Source organism: Epinephelus lanceolatus, chromosome 11, assembly GCF_041903045.1.
Source record: "Epinephelus lanceolatus isolate andai-2023 chromosome 11, ASM4190304v1, whole genome shotgun sequence".
Classification (NCBI taxonomy): Eukaryota; Metazoa; Chordata; class Actinopteri; order Perciformes; family Serranidae; genus Epinephelus; species Epinephelus lanceolatus.
The window spans coordinates 11,370,780-11,397,824 of NC_135744.1; the positions used below are offsets into that span (position 1 = coordinate 11,370,780).

The 27,045-nt window shown below is 40.1% G+C and overlaps 2 protein-coding genes across 3 annotated transcripts; both read left to right on the plus strand.

Moving 5' to 3' along the window:
- The first annotated feature begins 752 nt into the window (after positions 1–752).
- LOC144464638 (major histocompatibility complex class I-related protein 1-like) lies at positions 753–7,418 on the plus strand. The gene is made up of 7 exons (XM_078172248.1): positions 753–907; positions 1,112–1,378; positions 3,593–3,871; positions 4,783–5,082; positions 5,287–5,388; positions 5,759–5,776; positions 5,905–7,418. Exons 1-7 carry the CDS (start codon positions 859–861, stop codon positions 5,952–5,954), a joined length of 1,065 nt encoding a protein of 354 aa, XP_078028374.1. The 5' UTR covers positions 753–858; the 3' UTR covers positions 5,955–7,418.
- A 6,472-nt stretch (positions 7,419–13,890) lies between these two features.
- LOC144458323 (major histocompatibility complex class I-related protein 1-like) lies at positions 13,891–22,103 on the plus strand. Of its 2 annotated transcripts, XM_078172249.1 has the most exons (7): positions 13,891–14,046; positions 14,246–14,506; positions 17,873–18,151; positions 19,736–20,035; positions 20,259–20,360; positions 20,731–20,748; positions 20,882–22,103. In XM_078172249.1, the coding sequence occupies exons 1-7, from the start codon at positions 13,998–14,000 to the stop codon at positions 20,929–20,931; spliced, it is 1,059 nt and encodes a 352-aa protein (XP_078028375.1). In that variant the 5' UTR covers positions 13,891–13,997; the 3' UTR covers positions 20,932–22,103. The 2 variants fall into 2 exon arrangements, with proteins under 2 accessions (XP_078028375.1, XP_078028376.1); XM_078172250.1 differs by lacking the exon at positions 17,873–18,151.
- Positions 22,104–27,045: the final 4,942 nt, after the last annotated feature.

The following is a 27,045-nucleotide window of genomic DNA, read 5'->3' on the forward strand; positions in this document are numbered from 1 at the left end:
TAATGGCAATAATGTTTAAACTTATTTGTGCGTCTACAGCCTTTTAGCATACTTTAAGGCATTAGCAGTGTGAACATTGTATGAACTGAGATGATCACATAATATCTGACAGGAGGACAGCCTTATTACTCCAGAGGAGCCTTTCATTTGTCAATCACGAGGATCACTGTGTAAAAAGTGACACCATGCCCTGACAGGCTGATTCTTAGCGATACTCATCATCATCCAAATGTTCGTTGAATATATGAAAACCTTCATTTTATTAATTTAACATCTCAGTCATAATACAATAACAGGTATGTGCAATGCATCTCTAATTTTGCCAAATTTCATGCTTTACTGATTAAATATTTACAAAGCTCCAGGATTTAAAGGCACTTCACTTGACCCTCCGAGTCTTTCTATCTTTGGTCCTTATGACCTGCACTTGAACCTCACACTAGCATTTACTTTGGTGGCATTTATAGTTTGACTTGACATTACTCTGTAGTCCATTCTACTCCACAATATTTTTCTCCTCAGAGGTTCACATTACAGGGGCTATGTTTTCTTTAAGTGGAAAGAAATTATGAATCGCTGGTTGAAATAAAGGTTATAAAATATAATATGGTGCAATTTCAGCATCACTAATTTCCAACGTATGCTAGTCATGGTTGAAACAAAACCATCATGTTAATGAGTTTCTTGAGTCCCTCGCTGGTGTGAGCATGTGAGCACACACTTTCTCTTTCACTCTTTGCTCTCTGGAAATCCCCTCTAATTTTGGTACAGTCTAGAATTCAGTTGACGCAGATAAGTAACAGAGTAAAAAACACTTGACAGAAGACCAAGCAGCTGAACCAGCTCTATTAAGACAAGATGAAAAAGTTATTTTTGATGCTTTTTCTCTGTCAGTTTTCATTTGCAGGTAAGATCATATTTGAAATCTTTAACTTTCCACTTGCTCTGCATTTTGCTCCTGTGTAGCTCAAGGACATGAGGGATTTTTTTTTTCACCTCAACTCCATAAGATTGTATGTTTTAACTGAATCCTACTTACATATGATGTGCGTGTTGACAATGTGTGTATAGCCTATTTATAATGTGTGTATAAACCTTGTTTGTCCTGCAGTGAAACACACCCTGAGGTATGCCTTAACTGCAAATTCTGGAGTGCAAGACTTCAACTTTGTCGGTGTTACAGTGGTTGATGGCATTGTGGCGGGTTACTGCGACAGCGTCAACAAGATAGTGGAACCAAAACAGGACTGGATGAGAAAATTCATTGAAGATGATCCTCAGCACTTGGAGTGGTACATGCTAAGATGTTTTGAGTATGCGCCCGACTTCTACAAAGCCACGATTTACAGTTTGAAACAGCGCTTCAACCAAAGTGGAGGTAAAATATTTGCTGTTCTGTTTTTCACTGGTTAGGACCGTTTGGAAATTATATTGTTATTTGTATTGTTTATTGTATTGTACTTTTTTCATACTTTCTTTGTTTTTGTTTTTTATCTATGGACCAATCTTGTGTCCGAAATAAAGGTATGCATATATATATATATATATATATATATATATATAGGGCATTCTACCTAATGTGTGCAAAGTTAGGCTGAAAATATTTTGAAATTTTGTATGTTTTATTTCCAAAACTTTGTCCCTATATATATTTTACCATATGTAAAGGTCACATATCTAGTAAAATGACTGTAAATTTTTATTTTGTATTTTCAGACTGTTTTGGAATGTTTTTCCTCTCCCAAAATTTGTCACTACCGAAACATATAGTATTATATTATACAAAAAAATATATATCAACCTGTTACGCTTGTCCCTTTCCTTGTCTAAATATTTAAATTTTTACAAATTTTGACTGAAGGTTTTCACAATTAAATCTATAAAAATTCATATTTTAACAAATTTCAAAGTTCAAATTATAGAATTCTTCAAAATCTAAATGCAATCTTTCTTTGTAAAATGCATAACGCTGATCAGATTGATTTCAGAGTTAATAATTGATGAAACAGAACATAAATGAAACCGATTAGCATCATAATACTTAAGTTGATAACTCAATATACTTTATTTTTTACAAAACACCCAGTGTTTCGGTAGTGACTGCACCGTTTCTGTAGTGACCATTATTCTGTTTTTAAGGTTGCATCATATTTCCTCAAATGTATGCCTTATGGTGGGAATTATAAATTCAAAGACAAATGTTTTGTGGTCAATAAAACATTTTAATTTTTGAGAGAGCAGAGCAGAACAGAGCAGAGTAGAGTAGAGCAGAGAAGAGCAAAGTAGAGTGGAGCAGAGTATAGTAGAGCAGAGTAGAGCAGAATATAATAGAGTAGAGCAGAGTAGAGCAAGGTAGAGCAGAGTAGAACAGAGCAGAGCAGAATAGAGTGGAGAAGAGTATAGTAGAGTAGAGTATAGTAGAGTAGAGCAGAGTAGAATAGAGCAGAGTAGAGCAGAACAGAGTAGAGCAGAGTAGAGTAGAGTAGAACAGAGCAGAGCAGAGTAGATCAAAGTAGAGCAGAGTAGAGTAGAGCAAAGTAGAGTATAGTAGAGCAGAGTATAGTAGAGTAGAGTAGAGCAGAACAGAGCAGAGTAGAGCAGAATAGATATATAGAGTAAAGCAGAGTAGAGTAGACCAGGGTAGAGTAGAGCAGAGCAGAGAAGAGCAAGACTTTGGACCACAGAATTATGGGGTTTAACTACTGACTATTCCATTTTGTCACTACCAAAATGATCATGTCACTACCGAAACTTTACCATAGGTTTCGGTAGTGACTGTTTCGGTAGTGACATTCCTAGCTATTTTTCAGGATAACTAAAGAATGCTAGCAGTCACATGGCTAACAAGCACATGTTTGAAGAGTTGTTCACACAGAAAAACATAATATTTTGCACAAGACCCCCAAATTTTTACATAATTGAAGAGAACATGTGTTCGGTAGTGACAGTTTTAAAAGTTACACACTGATTTTCAGACTTTGGAAGACATTTATTTAAAAAATGATGGGAGTCAGCGACTTACCATTCAGCCATCTGGGACGGGGGTGCTGTACTACCCCCCTTCTCAGAAATTCAGGGGTGTGGCTAAAATCCAGACTCAACCAGTGCATTAAAACTCTTGTGTTTCAGTAGTGACATGAAAACAAGGGACACTATTTTTTTTAGCATAGTTTCTTAATTTAAAAATTAATCCCACAATACATCTAAATCTTTCAACTTCTGTTTAAACTTAATCACAAAGATGTTTTAAATTACACTTTTAAAAAAAATATGAAAAATGTTTTAAGTGTTATTTACATGAATTGAATTTTAGAGGTCAGGGTTGGGGACAGCTACTTCCCAATAGAAAGTACCCTATAAATGGTGATTTTGTATATATTTAGCTTATCACTTTTTCATTTAATGTCCTGGGTTTAAATAGGTCATAACATAATCTTTGTAAATATCTATGTCTGAATACTCAATTTTATTATTTTTGTTGTTTTTTTGTTAAGGGACAGCACTTTGCACAAAATCGGTAGAATGCCCCACATATATATATATTGATGTCATGATATGATATGTAAGTAGTGTCTCTGTCTCTGTCTCTCAGGTGTCCACATTCTCCAGAGGATGACTGGTTGTGAATGGGATGATGAGACTGGAGAGATAACTGGTTTTACTCAGTTTGGTTATGATGGAGAAGACTTAATATCATTGGACCTGAAGACACTGACATGGGTCGCTCCGAAACCACAGGCTTACAACATCAAAATGAGATGGGACGCTGACAAAACTAGAATTCAAAGCATTGAAGACTACCTCATGAAGATTTTGCCTGAGTGGCTGAAGAGGTATTTGTCCTACATCAACAGCTCTCTGCTGACAACAGGTAGAGTCACATGACCTGATGTAATTTCATGTACATAACCATGTTATTACAGTCGGTATTGTTTTATTACTCCACTGACATGACCTTCTCAGATTCTGTCACTGATTGTAGTGTGTTTCTTTAATGGTAGTGTAGTTCCCTTCTCTGTCTATATACCGACAATGAGGAGGTTGTGTAGCCAATGGGTTGTTGGTTGTTATGCAGCACTGTCATATGTTCTTATAGCTCATAAGATGGGTGTATGTGCATGTGGCACATTCCCCTGAAAAACAAAGTTGGTGGACAATTTTGATCCACACAGTTGAGTCATACAGGGACAGTTCAATGATTGTGTGACAATTTATATTGAAGCTTACTGACAGGGACAGGAATCATTAGGCAGACAAGGGTCAGAACTAGAGAGGTAGTCGAAACAGGCAAACAACTCCAAAGGTACAGGCAAGAAATACAAAGTCAGGCAGAGGGTCAGGCAGGCAGGAAGTTTACAAGTTCTAGATTCAGGTTTCACACTATAGATAACAGGTTACAGAATACAGGGACTAGAAAGCAAAGGTAAAAAAGTACATGCCAATGTTCCCAAACTGGCAGGGAGTGAATGCCAAAGGGCTGATTAAGAGCTGATAAGGAAATTGTAAAAAGGAGGGACAGTCTGAGGCCATGAGGTGGAAGAATGAAAAAATGCAATGAAGAAACCTTGTAATGGGGAATGTGGCTGGAGAGGAGGGACAGAGAGAAAGATAAGACCGTCATTGTGTTCAAATGGCTGTTTATTCAATATTCTGGTTTATGATCAAATACCTGCAAAACTAATGACATTCACATCAGCCTCAGCTGTATTTTCCTTTCTCATCTTTCTCTATCCCCTCTCCATCTCTCCCCCCTCTCCCTCCATTGTCTCTCTGTCTCCTCAGAGCCCTCAGTGTTTCTCCTCCAGAAGACGCCCTCCTCTCCAGTCAGCTGCCACGCTACAGGTTTCTTCCCTGACAGAGCCATGATGTTCTGGAGGAAAGATGGAGAGGAGATTCATGAAGATGTGGAACATGGAGAGATTCTCCCCAACCATGATGGCACCTTCCAGATGAGTGTTGACCTGGACCTTTCATCAGTCACACGTGAAGACTGGTGGAGGTACGACTGTGTGTTTCATCTCTCTGGTGTAAACGACAACATCATTACCAGACTGGATGAAGCAGTGATCAGGACCAACAGGGGTAAGAATGAGACCAGAGGGTGCTGATGGGGACTGCATGTCTGTGGTTTGCTTTAGCTTTTGTCCTCCAATGAAACTGGAATAAACCAATTAAATCCTTTAACTAAGCCAACATAGGTTGCTGGCACGTAGTTCACAGCAGATAAAACACTGGACGTACCTCTGTTCTAACCTGCTTTATCTGTATCGGCCTAAAATACCACAGAGAGGCCCAGTAACATGACCGTCCCCATCATTGCTGCAATGGTTGCTCTTGCTGTCTTCCTTGTCGCTGCCTTTGGATTCATGGCTTACAAAAAGAAGAAAGGTGAGACAAAAAATGAAATGATCATCTGCTCAATTGACTTTTTTAATGCTTTGATTGTAGTCTTTGAATTGATGTTTTTATTCAGATTATATTCATTTGAAATGAGCATCAGTTCCCTGCACCCCACAATTTGAAGCAACCTACAGTAAGCACTGTAAGGCTCAGAGCCTGTGAGTCATGATAATATATCACTATGATGTAGGAGAGAAGGGATAGGAAAAGTAGTAAGGACTAAACAGAAGGGTAGAATGACTTGATTTTTCTGTCTGAGTGAGTAGAAGCGGGGATCATATTAACTAGGGATGAGATGATGAAAGATGGCATCTACAACAGTGACTGAAATAATGATGATGGTCTGTTTTGATTTCAGCCAAAGGCCCTCCATCTCGTAAGTAAATCTTACAGACTTAACACTGTAGATTGATAAGTGGTTCAAATATTGTGCAGATGAACTTTTTAGGACTGTGAGTGGACTCTATGCAGTTTCACACAAACTGTTTGTTTCTGACCTTACAGCTCCTGACAACAGCCCTGAGGTCTCTGAGAAACTGAATCCAGCCAACTGATTGACAAACGCACTCACTGAGTTTCCTCATATGGGATGAAGAAAGTAAACTCTTTGACATGTGCCATGTTAAATAACATTACATAAGTGAAGTATTAGATTTATGTGGTTGATATGTAAGTGTTAGTTTTTTTGACAGATGCAATAAGCACCCAGGTGTCCATAGCCAACAACGTTTTTGCACCCAGGGTTGAAAGGCTATTGTGGCTGTTTACATTACAGTGTTCTGGGCATTCGAGCAACATCCAAATATGACATTAACATGAATGGGTCTAATCAGCTTTTCTGGTAAGATTTATGTTGGATAATGTTATCTTCTGCCTTCTGCTTAGAGCTGGTAAATTTACAGCTCACACCATCTTAATACGATACAGTCTCTGGCTTTTGTTTGATATCTAGTGTCAGCAAAAAAATATTGTTGCACATATCCAAATCATTTGGTCAGTTTGTTTGCAGTGTTCTTTAGGGGATGTTTCAGTCACCAGATGTGGCTCCAGAGTGAGGGCTCCTTAGTTTCAAACTGCTCTCCGGTACATAAATTTGGGAATCCTATGATGGTGAAGCAATAACCTGCCTTAGACTCTGGCTCTGGCCTCTGACTGGCTTACCCTAACATTCTTTCCCCAGCCTTAACCAATCCTACTCCTCTTGCCGAAATCCAACCAATCCAACCAGCTAAGGCAACAAGTCCTAGCCAATCATAGGGAGAGAAGGGTGGGACATTCCTTCACCACTCTAAGATTTGCAAGTGTGCCTCCGGTACAGGCAGCTGTGGACCCAGCCCCATGGTCCCCCATGGACCCCCCACGCCTTCTTAAAAGTGGTGAATTTACAGCTCAATCTTTATGTTAATCTTTATTGTAATAATGTGTTTCCTATCCACATTCAAGGAACATTAACTGAGTGTGTTTGGTCAGTGTTAAATAATATTTTATGGCTTTTATGCAACTACTGAATGACAGGCTTCTGAATACAGTGCTCACAATCACCTCTTATGATGGACTATTGAAACCATGTTCTTTTCTCTGGCAAGACAGGGGAAAGGACATAACTCATGATGTTTCTCATACCACAGGGCTTTAATAACCAGGGGTAAAACTGCTGGAACCAGATAGACAGTGATGGTGGTTGTTATCCTGAGCAGATACAATGTAGATATGAGACTGGGGCAAGGTGTAGAGTATCTGCTCTTTGCTTGGGCAAGTGAGTGAATTAAAGGCAGCTATAAGGTATGTTAGGTCAGGGTTAGAGAAAGATGTCAGAGGGCTCAGTGGATTTATGAGGGCGCAGCTAATACACACTGCAGGGCCTAATGACAGGTCAAAACATTAGTCGAATGCTCACCCAAGTTTTGGTGCATTTTATTGTGTATTGATAACCACAAATGAATAACCAAATGAGATATATTATTCTTTTTTGTACTGATGTTTTGCTTTTCAATAAAGTTTGGCTTATTTTTCAAAAACTTTTCTCAAAAGTTTGGCTTCTTTAGTGCACAATCTGATCTGTGACTATAGCTGCAGAAATATGAATATAACCTGGGCATTTGGTACTCTCACAGAGGTGTTGAATGAGAAGATCCTCTTGCTGTGAGGCAACAATGCTAACCACTGCATCACTGTGATGCCTATAAAAAAATAATATTGTCTTATTGAATTAAAAAGAAAGAACCTCCATGGGAGATGATGGTGTGTCTTCCTCAAGCTCGGGTCCTCTACCAGAGACCTTGGAGTTTGAAGGTTCTGCGAAGTATCTTAGCTGTTCCTAGGACCGCGCTCTACTGGACAGAGACTTTAGGAGGTGTTGTACCTAGAATCTGCTGGAGCCACTCTCCCAGTTTGTGGGTCACAGCCTGCTTCACAGCTTCTCCTGTTCCTTCTTCTTGATGTTGCCCCACACCTTTCTGTAGCTCTGAGAGTTGACTAACTTCTGTCCGTGTTGCCTCGATCTTGGCTGATTGGTCTCAGTTATGTACCTAGTGGGGATAGTATGTTGTACTAAATTCACTTCATCTAGCGGACTTTCAGAGAGTACTTTGTCACTTAGCCTTGGTATTCTTCAGGGGTGCTGGGTTTCCAGCTTGTCCATTTCAATCTCAGGTCATTCACCCTTGTTGTAAAGGGAATCTGTGTTGTAGGACTTGTTGGGGCTTGGTGCCCAACCTTGGATTTGACCTTTTGTCCTGCCTCCCCCTTGCCATAGCATGTTTGTTCGACCTCATCAATCTCTAGCTGCAATAGCAGTTGCCATTTGTGGATGTTGGAACACTGGACTAGGAGTTGTTTCTTTGTCAGGCTAGATGTTGGGTTTCAAAGCTTCCATGTATCCCACAACCTCTGCATGTAGCCCCTCTCACAGGGATTACTAGTATAATAGTATCCCAATAGTTCCATGTTCTCTGCTCTAGTCCATCTCTGTCTTGTTCCATTATTCCATTTCTCATCAGGTTGCCCTGGTTCCCCAACACCTGACGTGGACCTTGTTGACTCAGGCAACATCTGAGCCAGTATGACTCTTGCGTTTGTGATTCCACTCATCCTGAGGCAGGCTAGCAGTATTAAGGATATGTGTTATGCCGCCCTGACCGGGAATGGAACCACAGATCTTCTGTGTCAAAGTCATTAGCCTTACAGTTACACTGGAACTATGGTGACCATCGCAAACTGCACACATACAGCCACTGTATGGTTTGTCCATTCTGGGACAAGAAACAACATGGTGGATTTCTTTGAAGAGGACCCTCCGCATATGTACATATAAACAGCTCACTGTAAAGTAACAAAAACACAAGTTATAAACTAATGAAAACATAGTTATGAATATTAAACTATAATTTCTGCCAGTGTATCCCCCTAAATCCTACACACTGGACCTTTAAAAGGTGTATGTTTTATTTTTTCTTTTGCCTTTTTGATTTACTATTTTAAAAGTATTATTTCAATGAACTAATGACAGTATTTCTCTTTATCAACATTTATGTATGTCTTCTCAGTTTTGCCCTCTTTAGCATCCATTTGGAAAACCGTATTTTTTTTTTTTTTCCGCTGTAATGGTCTATATTTTTTTAAACTTTTACAAATTGCCTGAATAGTGTTGTGTTAATGCTGCTGCTAGATAAATTCAAAGATTTACATTTGGTATCTCAGAAACCAAGGAGCTGACAGGGCGTTACAGTATCTACACTGTAGGGGAGGTAATTACAGTGCACTGCATTATCAGCAGCATCCCTATAGCACCACTGCCCATATCTAAATGATTATATTTATCAGTTTGCTTTGCACTAAAGGCTTCTTCAGTACCCACTGAACCTCATTCTGCAAACTGCCTTATGCGGTGAAATACCCAGTGGGTCCTAAATGTAATGTAAACACTGAAAGTAACATCAGCAGGTCTTGGTGACAGATCCCAAGAATAAATGTCTGTCCAATGACATTTTAATGATTTGAGTAATGGAGTGAAAAATAAGATTGTGCCACCACCACCAAACAGTAAACTGTTGGGAGACTAGTGCAATGTTAAAATACCAGTGTGGCTAGCATTAAGGTGTCCTTTACTTGAACAAAGGGAGGCTGGCCCAAACCAAGAGCAGCAGCTCCAGTCCCAATTATCTGGACATATTTTGGACCATACAGTACAAGAAAAAGGACTCTCTTTCTGACTGAGGACAGTTTGTAATAACTTCATTTGGACAGTAGAGGTCCTGTTTGAGCTCTTGGAGCCCGCCTTGATTCTTTTGCAGTGAAAAGAGAAAGTCATCTTGTCACCCTCTGCTGGCACCACAAACTGTATAAAATACTCAATACTCTTTTTTTTCACATATCTTTGACTGATATTGTCTTACTATATCTTACTATATAATAATGAAAATTCTTTCTGTGGGTGTGTCTCTGTGTGTGTCTTTTCCACGTTTTTCTCCTCACTGACCTCCATGTGAAATTTGGCGAGGATGCGAATGAAGCAATATTATATCAATTGGCCAAAGGGGGATGCTATAGCAACTGATTAAAATTGCAAAATTTGAATGGGCATATTTCATGCCCAGTATGTCATAGAGACATGAAACTTTGCACAGAGATTCCTCTCCTCATGAGGAACAAATTTGCCTCAAGAACCCATAACTTCCGGTTATATAGATTTTCCACCATTTTGGATTTTTTGAAAGACGCTTAAAATCGATCTCTTCCTAGGAAGTTTGACCGATCTGCATGAAACTCGGTGAACATAATCTAGGGACCAATATCTAAAGTTCCCTCTTGGCAAAAGTTGGAAAACTTACTAAAACGGAGCATCCGCTTTTGTTCTCTATCTTTGTAAATGATTTACCACCTACTCTGACTAACTGCCGTGTTCAACTTTATGCCGATGACACCATCATATATTCATCCCAGCCTGATGTATCACAAATTCAAGCCTCTCTTCAATTTGATTTTGATTTGGTACATGAGTGGTTATGTCACATTCTGCTCTTGAATGCACCTCAGTCTCTCCCTGCCAATCAGCCACACCTGCTCTCACTCTCCTGATTAGCCACTCTCCTGATCACCCACACCTGCTCTCGCTCTCTTGATCACCCACACCTGCAGCTCATCCCCAGCAATCAAGCCAGCATAAAAGCCTCAGTCCCACACTCACCAGTTGCCAGATTGTTCTTTGCCATGTGAGACTTTCCAGCATTTTCCTGCCTGACTCTACGGTTCCGATCCTGTTTGTTCCCAACCTGCCTGCTCTTTCTGATCCCCAGTAAACCACCGCAGCCTTCTGTCCTTGACCATGAGTTTTGCCTTGTCCTCCTGGTTTCTGTCTGCCCGGCTGGTGGATGTCCACCACGATCTCCGGTCTGCAGTGAGTTTTCTGCTCTTCGTCTGCCTGTGTGTTCTCTGTACGGGCACGTCTGTGTCTCGCAGGCTTCTGAACTGAGCCCTCGTCCAGCCTGCTTTTTCAGAGACTGTTTTGAGTTTTCACCAGAGAGATCACTCTCCCGCCATCTTAAAGACTCAGTGAACTGTGCTCTAGTCAGATTATTCTCTGCTGTCTGCCCTGAACCTGACTGTACTGAAAATAAAAAGCTGTGATTGAACTGATTCTGTGGTCCTACGTACTGCTCTTGGGTTCATACCACCCCGCTAACCGTTATCATTAATAAGCTTGTGCTCAACAAAACAAAATCTTACTTCATGATTTTTGGTACCAGGCAAAAACTGAAATCTTGAAGTAAGATCCTGTATAATTAACTAATGACGGCACACTACTGCAAGTTGACAATTTCAAATATCTAGGTCTGTGGCTAGATCCTGAACTCTCATTCAAACCTCATATAAATCATGTATTACAAAGTAAACTTTCAAATCAATCTAAAACAAGATGATGCATCTCAAGGGGCTTATCCAAATAAATTTCAAATATAAGGCAATAAATATTGCGGAGGGCGTGGCTCATCACATAAAGGTGTATAACATCAAGGGTTTCACCGATCACCACGCAACTTTGTAGGCATATGACCACACATAACCTGAGGGGACCTCTCCATTATTGACCCCATCAAACAAAATGGGGGCGCTTGAGAGCTAATTTCTCAGAACCGCCATATCGATTTTACTAAACTTGGTAGATATGTAGAACAGGACGCCTCAAGGTGACTGAAGAAATTTAACTCTAATTGACAACTGGGTGGCGCTATAACAGAAAAATGCTTAAAAATGGCTAAAATGCGACTGATCGCTGTGGCTCCCCCTGTGGCCAAATGTTGGGGTTTTTTTGTTCTAATTTTTGGTATGACTAAGTCATGGTATGGTATGCTGCTGCAACAAGGGCTAGCCGCACCTTTCCCATGTGAACTACCAGTGCGCCCCACTTTTAAGTCAATACAACATATAAACACTTTAACTGTCTGCCTTTCAACGTGCTACCTCAACTACTAATGTACAGTTTTAGCCCACTAACTATCCCACTATTGGCAATGATACTACTGTACTTTCAATAAAGCAATCGTGCTATCATATTCACAAAACCTGTCTGAATACATTGCTCTTCTTAATGGGTTCAGTTGACTATTTAATCTGCAATTTCCTATGACCTGTATCCCAAACACACACCATGTGAAACTGTACGTGGGCAACTGTGCACTCAATGGGTATTAATGAATAAGGAATGAGTTCAGTCTGAAGACAGATTTGTTTTGGTTACATTTGTAATGGCAATAATGTTTAAACTTATTTGTGCGTCTACAGCCTTTTAGCATACTTTAAGGCATTAGCAATCCAATCCAATCCAACTTTATTTGTAAAGCACTTTAAAACAACTACAGAGTACCAAAGTGCTGTACAGAAGAATAAATAAAAGACAAAACAGCTTGCATAAGGCATAAAATACAAGTAAAATAAACATAAACATTTGTAAAAAAAAAAAAAAAAAATAGCAGCTATACAATAAAAACAAACAATAAAGCAAAATAAAATCAACATCTTACAGGGTGTCAAAGGCCAGGGAGAAGAGATGGGTTTTAAGAAGAGATTTAAAAATAGACAGAGAAGACGCCTGTCTAATGGCAGATTGTTCCACATTTTAGGAGCTGCCACAGTGAAAGCACGGTCCCCTCTGAGCTTGCACTTAGTTTCTGGCACAGTCAGGAGCAGCTGATCAGCTGACCTGAGTGAGCGGGTAGGTGAATAGGTATGCAGCAGCTCAGAGAGGTAGGGCGGGGCAAGACCATTGAGGGATTTAAAAGCAAATAAAAGAATTTTAAAATGAATCCTAAAGTATATGGGCAGCCAGTGGAGCAGTGTGAACATTGTATGAACTGAGATGATTACATAATATCTGACAGAAGGACAGCCTTATTATTCCAGAGGAGCCTTTCGTTTGTCAATCACGAGGATCACTGTGTAAAAAATGACACCACGCTCTGACAGGCTGATTGTTACCAATACTCATCATCATCCAAATGTTCATTGAATATACGAAAACCTTCATTTTATTGATTTAACATCTCAGTCATAATACAGTCACAGGTATGTGCAATGCATTTCTAATTTTGCCAGATTTCATGCTTGACTGATGCTCCAGGATTTAAAGGCACTTCACTTGACCCTCTGTGCAATTTGTACATTGGTGAGTTATTACGTAGCCTACATGTTTCAAATTGATACACTCAGATCATTTGGAGTACAGGAGCCGTCTTTAAGATGTTTCTGAACTTTATCAAACATCTAAACACTTTAAAAACAAGTCTTCAAAGCTCATTTTCTGGATGACCCAAATAAATTCTGTGATGTCGGCAGGATTATTTGGAGCAGTTCTCACTTCATGAATCATGTAAGCAGACAGACTACACACAGTATTTACAGTAGAGGCAGTATTGAGCACAGCATGTTAATTTAAAGAGATGCAACATACAGAATGCAACAACTTTATCAATTCATTTCAAAAAGACACATTTTTGTACTACAAATTGTAGCCCACAGACATAACTGTGCATTACAAAATGCGCACACTGCACACACTGACAGGAGTTTCTGTCTCCTGAAACAGAAATTCAGATCTGCTCTGTGAAACATATTTGAAATGCTGTATAGTAAATGTGGGATGCTTTATCTTTCTATCTTTGGTCCTTATGACCTGCACTTGAACCTCACACTAGCATTTACTTTGGTGGCATTTATAGTTTGACTTGACATTACTCTGTAGTCCACTCTACTCCACAATATTTTTCTCCTCAGAGGTTCACATTACAGGGGCTTTGAAGTGGTAAGAAATTATGAATGGCCGATTGAAATGAAGGTTATAAAATATAATATAGTGCAATTTCAGCATCACTAATTTCCAAGGTATGCTAGTCATTGTTGAACAAAACCTTTATGTTAATGAGTTTCTTGAGTCCCTCGCTGGTATGAGCATGTGATCCCACACTTTCGCTTTCACTCTCTTTGCTCTCTGGGAATCCCCTCTAACTTTGGTACAGTCTAGAGTTCAGTTGACGCAGATAAGTAACAGAGTAAACAACACTGGACAGAAGACCAAACAGCTGAACCAGCTCTATTAAGACAAGATGAAAAAGTTATTTTTGATGCTTTTTCTCTGTCAGTTTTCATCAGCAGGTAAGATCATATTTGAAATCTTTAACTTTCCACTTGCTCTGTATTTTGCTCCTGTGTACCTCAATGACACTCTAAGGATTTTGTTTCACTTCAGCTCCATAAGATTGTATGTTTTAACTGAATCCTACTAATATATGATGTGCGTGATGACAATGTGCGTATATTTATAATGTGTGTATAAACCTTGTTTGTCCTGCAGTGAAACACACCCTGAGATATGCCTTAACTACATCTTCTAGAGAGCAAGACTTCATGTTTGTTGGTATTGCAGTGGTTGATGGCATTGTGGCGGTTAACTGCGACAGCATCAACAAGAAAGTGGAACCAAAACAGGACTGGATGAAAAAAGCCTATGAAGACAATCCTCGGATCTTGGAGAGGCACACCCAACAGTGTTATTACCCCAACTTCTTCAAAACCACGATACATGATTTGAAACAGCGCTTCAACCAAAGTGGAGGTAAAATATTTGGTATTCTGTTTTTCACTGGTTAGAACTGTTTGGAAATTATACTGATGTCATGATATGTAAGTACACTGAACAAAAATATAAACGCAATACTTTTGTTTTTGCTCCCATTTCTCATGAGCTGTAAAGATCTAAAACATTTTCTATATACACAAAAGACCATTTCCCTCCAATATTGTTCACAAATCTGTCTAAATCTGTGTTAGTGAGCACTTCTTCTTTGCCGAGATAATCCATCCCACCTCACAGGTGTGGCATATCAAGATGCTGATTAGACAGCATGAATATTGCACAGGTGTGCCTTAGGCTGGCCACAATAAAAGGCCACTTTGAAATGTGCAGTTCTGCTTTATTGGGGGGGTCAGAAAACCAGTCAGTATCTGGTGTGACCACCATTTGCCTCACGCAGTGCAACACATCTCCTTCGCATAGAGTTGATCAGGTTGTTGATTGTGTCCTGTGGAATGTTGGTCCACTCCTCTTCAATGGCTGTGCGAAGTTGCTGGATATTGGCAGGAACTGGAACGCGCTGTCGTATACGACGATCCAGAGCATCCTAAACATGCTCAATGGGTGACATGTCAGGTGAGTATGCTGGCCATGCAAGAAATGGGATGTTTTCAGCTTCCAGGAATTGTGTACAGATCCTTGCAACATGGAGCCGTGCATTATCATGCTGCAACATGAGGTGATGGTTGTGGATGAATGGAACAGCAATGGGCCTCAGGATCTCGTCACAGTATCTCTGTGCATTCAAAATGCCATCAATAAAATGCACCTGTGTTCGTTGTCCATAACATACGCCTGCCCATACCATAACCCCACCGCCACCATGGGCCACTCGATCCACAACGTTGACATCAACAAACCGCTCACCCACAAGACGCCACACACGCTGTCTGCCATCTGCCCTGAACAGTGAAAACCGGGATTCATCCGTGAAGAGAACACCTCTCCAACGTGCCAGACGCCGTCGAATGTGAGCATTTGCCCACTCAAGTCGGTTACGACGACGAACTGCAGTCAGGTCGAGACCCCAATGAGGACGACGAGCATGCAGATGAGCTTCCCTGAGGCAGTTTCTGACAGTTTGTGCAGGAATTCTTTGGTTATGCAAACCGATTGTTGCAGCAGCTGTCCAGGTGGCTGGTCTCAGACGATCTTGGAGGTGAACATGCTGGATGTGGAGGTCCTGGGCTGGTGTGGTTACACGTGGTCTGCGATTGTGAGGCCGGTTGGATGTACTGCCAAATTGTCTGAAACACCTTTGGAGATGGCTTATGGTAGAGAAATGAACATTCAATTCACGGGCAACAGCTCTGGTGGACATTCCTGCAGTCAGCATGCCAATTGCACGCTCCCTCAAAATTTGCGACATCTGTGGCATTGTGCTGTGTGATAAAACTGCACATTTTAGAGTGGCCTTTTATTGTGGCCAGCCTAAGGCACACCTGTGCAATAATCATGCTGTCTAATCAGCATCCTGATATGCCACATCTGTGAGGTGGGATGGATTATCTCGGCAAAGAAGAAGTGCTCACTAACACAAATTTAGACAGATTTGTGAACAATACTTGTGAGAAATGGTCTTTTGTGTGTATAGAAAATGTTTTAGATCTTTGAGTTCAGCTCATGAAAAATGGGAGCAAAAACAAAAGTGTTGCGTTTATATTTTTGTTCAGTGTAGATATCGTCTTCGATTTTGGATGTGTTGTCTTCTCCTGGTTTTAAAGGCTGCATTACAATAAAGTGATGTAACTTTCTGAACTTAACACACTGTTCTAACATTCTATTATTTGTCTTTACCCAGTTGTTATATTTTTAGTGGTGTATATATTTTCTGAAAGCAACATCTGTCAACCCCTACAGTCTCGTCACAATATTTATATCAAGGTATTTGGTCAAAATATTGGGATATTTGATTTTTCCTATATTGCCCGGCCCTATTGTATCCTGACACTCCAGAGAGCCTCAAGAAACTATCAAGACCCCAGGTTCATCTGTACAGGTGTTAGTTCAAGAATCCTCACTTCCCACTTTTCATCTAACCTTTGGTATTGCTGCAGAACACTTAACCTCCTGATACACAAGCTTTTCCTTAGTATGCATTTTTTTATTTCTTCTAGCTATTTTGGATTAGCAGGACCCAATTAGATTTTTCTTTAAAACAAAGCATTGTCTCTGAGCAGTAAGTAGTTTTGGGAAAAAAAGGGTATGGGATTGATGGGTTTATTTTTAATAGTTACAATTAAAATATAAAGCAGTATATTTCAATGCCTGAATATTGTAATGCAAAAAGAAAATTGCAAACACTGCAACATTTGTTCAATGTTTTGTAACTCTTAAGGCTAGAGGACACTGATCAAGTCTTAAACTGCTCAAAACTGTTGTTTCCAGTGCCTGAACATGGCTGTGCAAAAGCCAAGTCGTAATTAATACAATAATAAAGACCCAATGTCCTTTAAAAAGTACTTGCTAGTTGACAGCATTTTAACTTTTTTACTATTGCTAAAATTCATCAAATGTTTATGCCATTTCAAACTACAATTGTTATAAAAGCAAAAAAAAGTTTCAACCTTAAAATCCAATCAGTTTTTGTGCTTTTTCCAATTATGTGTGGATCAACTGTAGGCTGTGACTTGGCAGAGATGGCTGCCATCTTGTTTTTACATAGATTAGTGTATTGTGCTCTTGCTACTAATAGATGGCATAAAAAAGTGTCCACAGATGAGGACAACAGGTCTACATTAAGCAAAAATGAATTATATGGTGCAGCAAACTCCAAATGTAATGTCCTCATATGAGGATGCAGGGTCGCAGGAGGTTAACAATTAAACAGGACTAATTATGTACAATTTGGATATTTAATTTGGAATATATATCAGATTAATTATTTGGAGTTATTTCATGCTGGTCATACCAACCTGCACAAGGGTGAAGGCTGAGATAGCTGTAATTAAGAGATGACAGAAAATAAGGGAGAGCAATAAGGTTCCCAGCTGGACTCCAACCAGGGATATTATATGTCATGGTCGGCATCTTAACTTACACCCTGTGACTTTGTACATAAAACAGTTTAGTGTAACCAGATTGCAAGAAGACATAACCACTTAGTTTACTGTCATTGTCAGTTATTTACAGAACATTACTACAGCTGTCATGGAATGGAATTTAGTTTTCATCACTCATATAAAGAAAAAGTGCTGATTATCCGCACTTGAATCATGAGCACACCACAAGACTGGGAGAATAGCTGTGCATCACACAATGCAGAGTATACATGAGATCATCTTTCCACTGGAGCTATGCATCATCAGTGCATCATTGCTAACTGCAGACTCTGTCTCTGTCTCTCAGGTGTCCACATTCTCCAGACGAATAGTGGTTGTGAATGGGATGACGAGACTGGAGAGGTTAATGCTTTTACTCAGTTTGGTTATGATGGAGAAGACTTAATATCATTCGACCTGAAGACACTGACATGGGTCACACCAAAACCACAGGCTTTCAACATCAAAATGAGATGGGACGCTGACAAAACTAGAATTCAAAACACTGAATACCAACTCACGCAGGCTTTCCCTGAGTGGCTGAAGATGTATCTGGCCTACAGCAACAGCTCTCTGCCGAGAACAGGTAGAGTCACATGACCTGATGTACTGTAGTTTCATGGACACAAAGATGTTCTTACATTGTTTTATTACTCCACTGACATGACCTTCTCAGATTCTGTCTCTGATTGTCGTGAGTTTTTTCAGTGGTAGTGTAGTTCCCTTCTCTGTCTATATACAGACAATGATGAGGTTGTGTAGTCAATGGGTTGTTATGCAGCACTGTCATATGTTCTTATAGCTCATAAGATGGGTGTATGGGCATGTGGCATATTCCTCTGAGAGAAAAGGTGGTAGATAATTTTGATGCACACAGTTGAGGCATACAGGGACAGTTCAATGATATTATGGCAATTTATATTCAAGCTTACTGACAGGGACAGGAATCATCAGGCAGACAAGGGTCAGAACTAGAGAGGTAGTCGAAACAGGCAAACAACTCCAAAGGTACAGGCAAGAAATACAAAGTCAGGCAGAGGGTCAGGCAGGCAAGACGTTTACAAGATCCAGATTCAGGTTTCACATTATAGATAACAGGTTACAGAATACAGGGGCGAGAAAGCAAAGGTAAAAAAGTACATACCAACTTGGCAGGGAGTGAATGGAAAAGGGCTGATTAAAGCTCCAGTAGGCAACATTGTTTTGGTATAATTGAGTAAAAATTTTATAATATCCTCTAAGCATAATGTAAACCAAGTGGTCTGAGACAAACAATAGGTTTCTGCACCTCACCATGGCTCTGTGTTCAGCCTCTAAAGAATCAGTATCGTGCCGATGTGCATCAAACCAATCAAAGGTCAACTCAGACCACTGCGTTCCTATTGGCTATTCTACTGCATATGCGCGCTCCCGTGCCGCCGGCAGAAGGGGAGAGCAAGCGGCAATGGCGAACAGCGCACCAAGTAAAATAGCTATTCCAGCACAGCAACTGCCTACACGGCTAAACAACCCAAAAAAAGGAAGATAGAACTCGGTTCCCCGGAGCCCCGGAGGGAGGGGAAGGGTGAGGTGGGGCTGGGTCCGGCCGGAGGGCGCGAGGGTCAGCTGTGGGAGCGGAGCCGAGGGCTCTCCGTGGAGAGGGAGAGCCAAGCCTCGCGGGTATATGTGCGGGGCCGCGAGGGAAGGATGGGGAGGGCTGCTGCGAGGTGAGGGAGAGCCGAGGCTCCCAGAGAGGGAGAAAGAGAACCAAGTAGGATAAAATACTCGCATGCTCTTCTGGTAGGAGGGGCTCAGGGCGGAGACAAACGAAACCTAACTCAGATGAGACTCAAAAATCAACCGTCTTCAGGCTTTCTACCTACTGCAGCTTTAAGGGCAGATGAGGAAATTGTAAAAAGGAGGGACAGTCTGAGGTCATGTGGTGGAAGAATGAAAAAATGCAATTAAGGAACGTTGTAATGGGGAATGTGGCTGGAGAGGAGGGACAGAGAGAAAGATAAGACCATCATTGTGTTCAAATAGCTGTTTATTCAATATTTTGGTTTATGATCAAATACCTGCAAAACTAATGGCATTCACATCAGCCTTAGCTGTATTCTCCTTTCTCATCTTTCTCTATCCCCTCTCCATCTCTCCCCCCTCTCCCTCCATTGTCTCTCTGTCTCCTCAGAGCCCTCAGTGTTTCTCCTCCAGAAGACGCCCTCCTCTCCAGTCAGCTGCCACGCTATAGGTTTCTTCCCTGACAGAGCCATGATGTTCTGGAGGAAAGATGGAGAGGAGATTCATGAAGATGTGGAACATGGAGAGATTCTCCCCAACCATGATGGCACCTTCCAGATGAGTGTTGACCTGGACCTTTCATCAGTCACACGTGAAGACTGGTGGAGGTACGACTGTGTGTTTCATCTCTCTGGTGTAAACGACAACATTGTTACCAGACTGGATGAAGCAGTGATCAGGACCAACAGGGGTAAGAATGAGACCAGAGGGTGCTGATGGGGACTGCATGTCTGTGGTTTGCTTTAGCTTTTGTCCTCCAATGAAACTGGAATAAACCAATTAAATCCTTTAACTAAGCCAACATAGGTTGCTGGCACGTAGTTCACAGCAGATAAAACACTGGACGTACCTCTGTTCTAACCTGCTTTATCTGTATCGGCCTAAAATATGTAAAATATTTTTTTGGTCCACAGAGAGGCCCAGTAACATGACCGTCCCCATCATTGCTGCAATGGTTGCTCTTGCTGTCTTCCTTGTCGCTGCCTTTGGATTCATGGCTTACAAAAAGAAGAAAGGTGAGACTGAAAATGAAATGATCATCTGCTCAATTGACTTTTTTAATGATTTGATTGTAGTCTTTGAATTGATGTTTTTATTCAGATTATATTCATTTGAAATGAGCATCAGTTCCCTGCACCCCACAATTTGAAGCAACCTACAGTAAGCACTGTAAGGCTCAGAGCCTGTGAGTCATGATAATATATCACTATGATGTAGGAGAGAAGGGATAGGAAAAGTAGTAAGGACTAAACAGAAGGGTAGAATGACTTGATTTTTCTGTCTGAGTGAGTAGAAGCGGGGATCATATTAACTAGGGATGAGATGATGAAAGATGGCATCTACAACAGTGACTGAAATGTTGATGATGGTCTGTTTTGATTTCAGCCAAAGGCCCTCCATCTCGTAAGTAAATCTTCCTTTACAGACTTAACACTGTAGATTTATAAGTGGTTCAAATATTGTGCAGATGAACTTTTTAGGACTGTGAGTGGCCTCTATGCAGTTTCACACAAACTGTTTGTTTCTGACCTTACAGCTCCTGACAACGCCCCTGAGGTCTCTGAGAAACTGAATCCAGCCAACTGATTGACAAACGCACTCACTGAGTTTCCTCATATGGGATGAAGAAAGTAAACTCTTTGACATGTGCCATGTTAAATAACATTACATAACATAAGTGAAGTATTAGTCATGATTTGTGTGCTTGATATGTTTGTGCAAGTTTTTTTGACAGATGCAATAAGCACCCAGGTGTCCATAGCCAACAACCTTTTTGCACCCAGGATTGAAAGGCTATTGTGGCTGTTTACATTACAGTGTTCTGGGCATTCGAGCAACATCGGAATATGACATTAACATGAATGGGTCTAATCAGCTTTTCTGGTAAGATTTATGTTGGTTGCCCCCTTAAAGTCAGAGAATCAAACTATTAGTCGGAGACTCCTCAGTCGACTGAGATTCTTCAAGTGGAGCAGTAGTTTTTCTCTTCTTTTTTTTTTGGTTGTTTGTTTTTTTGGTCAGGTTGTTTGCAGTGTTCCTCAGAGGGTGTTTTGGTCCCCAGATGTGGCTGTAGAGTGAGCGCTCCTAGCTTTTACACTGCTCTACACTACATGCATTTGCGAATCCTACGATGGAGAAGCAATGACCCGCCTTACTCTGCCTCTGACTGGCTTACCTTGAATCAACCAATCCCACTCCTCTTGCCTAAGGCAAGGGTCATTCCTTCACCATCCTAGGATTCGCAAATCTGCCTCCGATACAGGCAGCTGTGGACCCACACCCAGGGTGGGTCTGAGTGAAAATACGTGAAATGACCACGACCTCTTAACACCGCATTCCGTGGTGGCACCACGTAATGGGTTGAAATTACGTGCTGCCACCAAGAAAACAATGCCACTGTAAAGTCAATTAGGATCCTCTCCCGTGGTGGACACACGGATTCCCTGATTCAATTACGTCACGTCAACCTCGTTTTCCTCAATGATATCTTTAACATTCCTGTATACACACAAAAAAACGCGGAAGTGTTCTTGATAACTCAGCAATATGACAGGTTAATGTCAAGGCCATAAAATAAAATAAATGTATTTTGCCAGCTTTTGATAGCGTGGGGCTTTAAGAGCATTGTGCTGTGGGCGGATGGGGTGCGTTCCACTACTGTTTTGTAGCTGCTGTCTGCCGTCTGTGGGCTTCATTCCATTTCAGATTGCCATCCGTCTGCCGTAACCGAATCCAAATGCCACTAATAAATAAATAAATAAGAAGATAAAAATAAGGCTGAGCACGGAAGAACCAGAGAGGAAACACCATCACATGGAGCCGTCCGCCCCTGGCAACCCGGCCACCCTCCACTCCACCAGGGGAGAGTGGACCCCAAGCCAGCGGCTGCCCCGCTGGTTATACCTCCGACCGTGGCAGCTGTCACACAAACCGCTGCTGAAAATTATACATTTTGATACAGGTAGGCTATATACATATTGCAAAACTCTGTAAAAGTACACCAAAGCATATTTTCGTTTCCAAATATTTATTTGAAAACGAATCCATTCATACGGTCAATATAAAACATTTTGTTAGTAATAAAAAACAAATGTAATCTCAATGTGACCGTGCCAGCCGGCGGGATTGTGGCTGAACCAATTCCAGTGTTCATTCATTCATTCATTCATTCATTCATTCAATCGCATGTTCAATGTGTGTGTGTGTGTGTGTGAGAGAGAGAGGAGTATCAATAAAAAAAAGTTTCCAGTAATTATTTCGGTGTTTATTTCTTTTATTCTTCCGTTTTTTTTAATTAAAATGCGTAATATAGCCAACAATATTATAGACCAAATGTTAATCTAATTATTATTGTAGAATGTATTTAGCAAATCACCACTCTCAACTGGAGACAGCAGCAAAAAAAAAAAAAAAAAGGCATTATAAAAAGCCGACAAATAGTGTTAATTAATTGACGTGAGACATTGAAGAGGTTGTCTCCTATAGTCTGTAATTTTTTTTTTTTTTTATCTTATCATAACTTCTCAGAAATTACTCAAAAGTAGAACATGCTAAAAGTAAATAAAATAATAGGCTAAATAGTATCTAAGCAATAACAAAGTGTCTAAACAATAATAAATATTATCTAAGTTATCTATTAGGCTACCATTCCACTCTGTAAATAGATTTTAAAATTTCAATATGATTTTAATATTATTTTTGCTTATTTCATTATTGTTATTATTGGTTTTACTTTTTAGTAGTATTGTATTGTCTGAGGATGACTCATTTTAGTAACTATCTACAGTAAAAAAGATAAAAACAAGCAAAGAAACAAACAAAACTCATTTTATACACGGGGCCTTCAAAGTGCTCTCTGAAACTACACCTGGCATGGCTTGTGTCCAAAAAAAAAAGAAAAAATCTAAACTTTGTCGTAGAGCTAAACCAAATACATCATTGGAAAGGTCTCAACCTGGAGAGTAACATATGTCAGTATGAAGATTCTACATGGCTCCTGCTTTCAGCCATTGACCTTTGAACCTTGACCTCAGTGCATGTTTGAGGGCTTATAACTCAGCAACTAAAGGGGGTACAGACATGGGACCAACTGTTATAGAGAGCTCTTGACCTCAGCTATCATGTGAGTGTAGTCAACAACTGAGGGTGCTGTCAGATATAGGTAAAATATGGATAAAATTAATTTTCACCCATTTAGAAATTAGATATTTAAAATCTGATTTCACAAATGTGTTTACCATCCCCTTAAAGTCCACAGTGTACTCTCAATTCAGTATTTACAACTTCCAAATCTGGGAAAAACACTTAGATTTTTAAAAAACTACAATTCCCTGGGACCGCGCCATGCAGTTTGATACATATCAGCAACATAGTTGTAGTTCTTCTGATTTGCAAAGTAGGGCTCTAAATAGGGTTGTAAAAGATCTATCTACTGAATATATCTAATATCAAGTAAAGCCGAACTAGTTATTACACTCCACCTAGATGAATTATGGTAAGAAAAAGTAAAGATGTCCGCTAATTTTCGATATTTTAGCTAATACACTAGAAACGGCGTTTTTGGGACAGTAGGTTCGTTTGCTGCTTGCTGTAAAATAGGGTCGTAAAAAGATAGATCTACTGAATAAATCTAATATCTAGTAAAGCGGAAGTAGTTATTACACTGCACCTAGATTGACTATGTTAAGAAAAAAAGCAAGGATATTGGCTAATCGTAGTTATTTTAGATAGTACTCTAAAAACGGCGTTTTTGGGACGGTAGGTTTTTTTGCGGCTTGTTGTAAAACAGGGTCGTAAAAAGATACATCTACTGAATATATCAAATGTCTAGTAAAGCTGAACTAGTAATGACACTGCACCTAGATGAAATATGTTAAGAAAAAGTAGGCATGATGGTTAATTTCAGATACTTTAGCAAGTTCTCTAGAAACGGCGTTTTTGGGATTGAATATTTGAATAGGCTATAACAAATATCTAGAACAGCCTAACTATCACGTTATCATTATTATTATTATTATTGGTGGGAAATTATAACAGAGGAATATATTTGCCATTTTAATATCAAGAACACTTCCGCGTTTTGTGCAGGAATGTTAAAGATATCATTGAGGAAAACGAGGTTGACGTGACGTAATTGAATCAGGGAATCCGTGTGTCCACCACGGGAGAGGACCCTAATTGACTTTACAGTGGCATTGTTTTCGTGGTGGCAGCACGTAATTTCAACCCATTAGGTGGTGCCACCACGGAATGCGGTGTTAAGAGGTCGTGGTCATTTCACGTATTTCTGTGAGATCAGGTTGATGGAGGCAGCTGCCCTGAGGAAAAGAGCCTTTGCCTGGTCAGGAGATAATGTTATCTTCTGCCTTCTGCTTAGAGCTGGTAAATTTACAGCTCACAGCATCTTAATACGATACAATCTCTGGCTTTTGTTTGATATCTAGTGTCAGCAAAAAAATATTGTTGCACATATCCAAATTGTTAGCTCGCAGGTCTAACTTGGCTTGTTTACTATATTACGTGAGCATAGATGTCACCCTAAATGCCCGCCAGACACGGTTCAATCTCTCAAACTTTACATGAAAAAACAGCAAGAAGTAGAACATTCATGTTGAAAAGCCAAATCTGACTTAAATGACATAATTCTGAGTCGGATACAATCTTAAGTCAGTTAAAGCTACACTTACCTTCCTGGAAATTTTACACTTTTCTTTGTTTAGGTTAAAATGCTATCCATCCTATAAGCTGATGGCACACTAAAATGTAAGTGAATTCCACCAGAGATAAAAACTCATAATTACAGCATTCTCATATGGTTCTAAGAAAACTCCAGCCAATCATTGCATTCGGTCCGAATAGAAGGTGATACCAGATAGAAGGTGAGGGTGATTGGCCGTTACATGAAGTTGCCTATCAAGCCAGTTGTCACTGCAGTTTATGCTGAGCAGATACAATGTAGATATGAGACTGGGGCAAGCTGTAGAGTATCTGCTCTTTGTTTGGGCAAGTGAAGGATTTAAAGGCAGCTTTAAGGTATGTTTGGTCAGGTTTAGAGATTGATATCAGAGGGCTCAGTGGATTATGTTTTGATAACCACAAATGAATAACAAAACCAAATATAAGATTCTTTTTTGTACTGATGTTTTGCTTTTCAATAAAGTTTGGCTCTTATTTCAAAAACTTTTTTTCAAAAGTTTCTTTAGTCCACACACTGATCTGTGACTACAGCTGCAGAAATATGACCTGAGCATTCGGTACACTCACAGAGGCATTGGATGAGAAGATTAATAGCCATGTCAACTCTCAGCAGAGTTAGCTTCCAGACAAATTTAGCTTAGCTTAGCATGAATGCGGGAAGTAGTGAAAAAACAGCAAGCCAGTAGCACTGTAAAAAGTGCCTTCTCACAACTTCAAAGCTGATACATGTAAAAAAAGAAAAGAAAAAGAAAACCAACAATTCAGGCTTAGATAGAAACTCAGTAAATATATATTATTGCACTGTACACATAATCACATTGATGCTTGTTGGCCTTTTATGTTAATACAGATGATTTTTCCAACTATACAACTTTTTCTTCTCAAAGCAAAGCCAAAGACTGTGGCCCCTCCTCAACCGTTAGGTGTTAGGGTTTTGGCCAATATGGGCTACCTTCAACTGCCAAGACTTTACTCTTAGAGCTCCTGTTATATATCAGTATATCATATGATCTTTATAATCTGACTGTTGTTGATACAGTCTGAATTTGCTGCCCCCAAGTGGCCAAAGAATTAACTCTCATAAAGATTAGAAAAATCAGGAATCGTTTTATGAGCAAGTAGGTTTTCATGGTTTTGAATGCAGTACTTTTATTTGTAGTGGAGTATTTGCTTTAACTTAAGTGAAAGAACTGAATGCCTCTTTCACCACTGACTGCCACACATAATTGCATTCATACATCCATTTAGTTAATAAATAGTATTCAGAATTCAACCAACAAGTTTGCTAACAAGCCAACAAGTTTGCTAACAAGCTAACAGCTGCAGTCGTCATTTCCGTTAAGTGTACAACGGCCTTGTTTGGTTAGAGACAACACTACCCTGTTGAAATTTGCGCACTACGCCAATGAGTACATAGTGCACATAGTATACTACATGGAAGTGTACTAATGGAAGTACGCGATTTGAGACACAGTAATAGACCTAACATTGTGATGATGTCCCAGATTTTTAAATCGCTTTTCTTTGCTTGAGGAAAGTTTTACAAAACCACCATAGCTCAAAAATTCAGAACAGAAAGATTCATTATTGATCTTGTTTGCAGTGCGAGGTGTCCTGTCAACAGTTGGTAGGTGGGCTGTGGAGAAAATGCTTTTTGGGCCACAGGGGATTTTTTTCCCAATGCAATACCGCGAGTGGCCACTGAGGAAAATCTGCTGCAAGGCTGAGAGGCATTCCTGGGGTCTGGGTAGGTGCCTACACAGACTGTTTTTGCAGAGTCTCTTTTATCGTTGGTCGCCCAGCAGTGTTTTTGGGTGTTGCCGGACACAATATTCACGCCTACCTCAATAATGGAGACTCACCACGATCAACTTACATATACATTTTCTAATGTTGTCTTATTTCTACTCTATGGTGCAATTTGTTGCCCAACTGCATGCAGCTGGTGCCCTTTTTTATTTTTACCGCCCCTGCCCCTCACACAGCTGAGGCCGCCACTGCTCA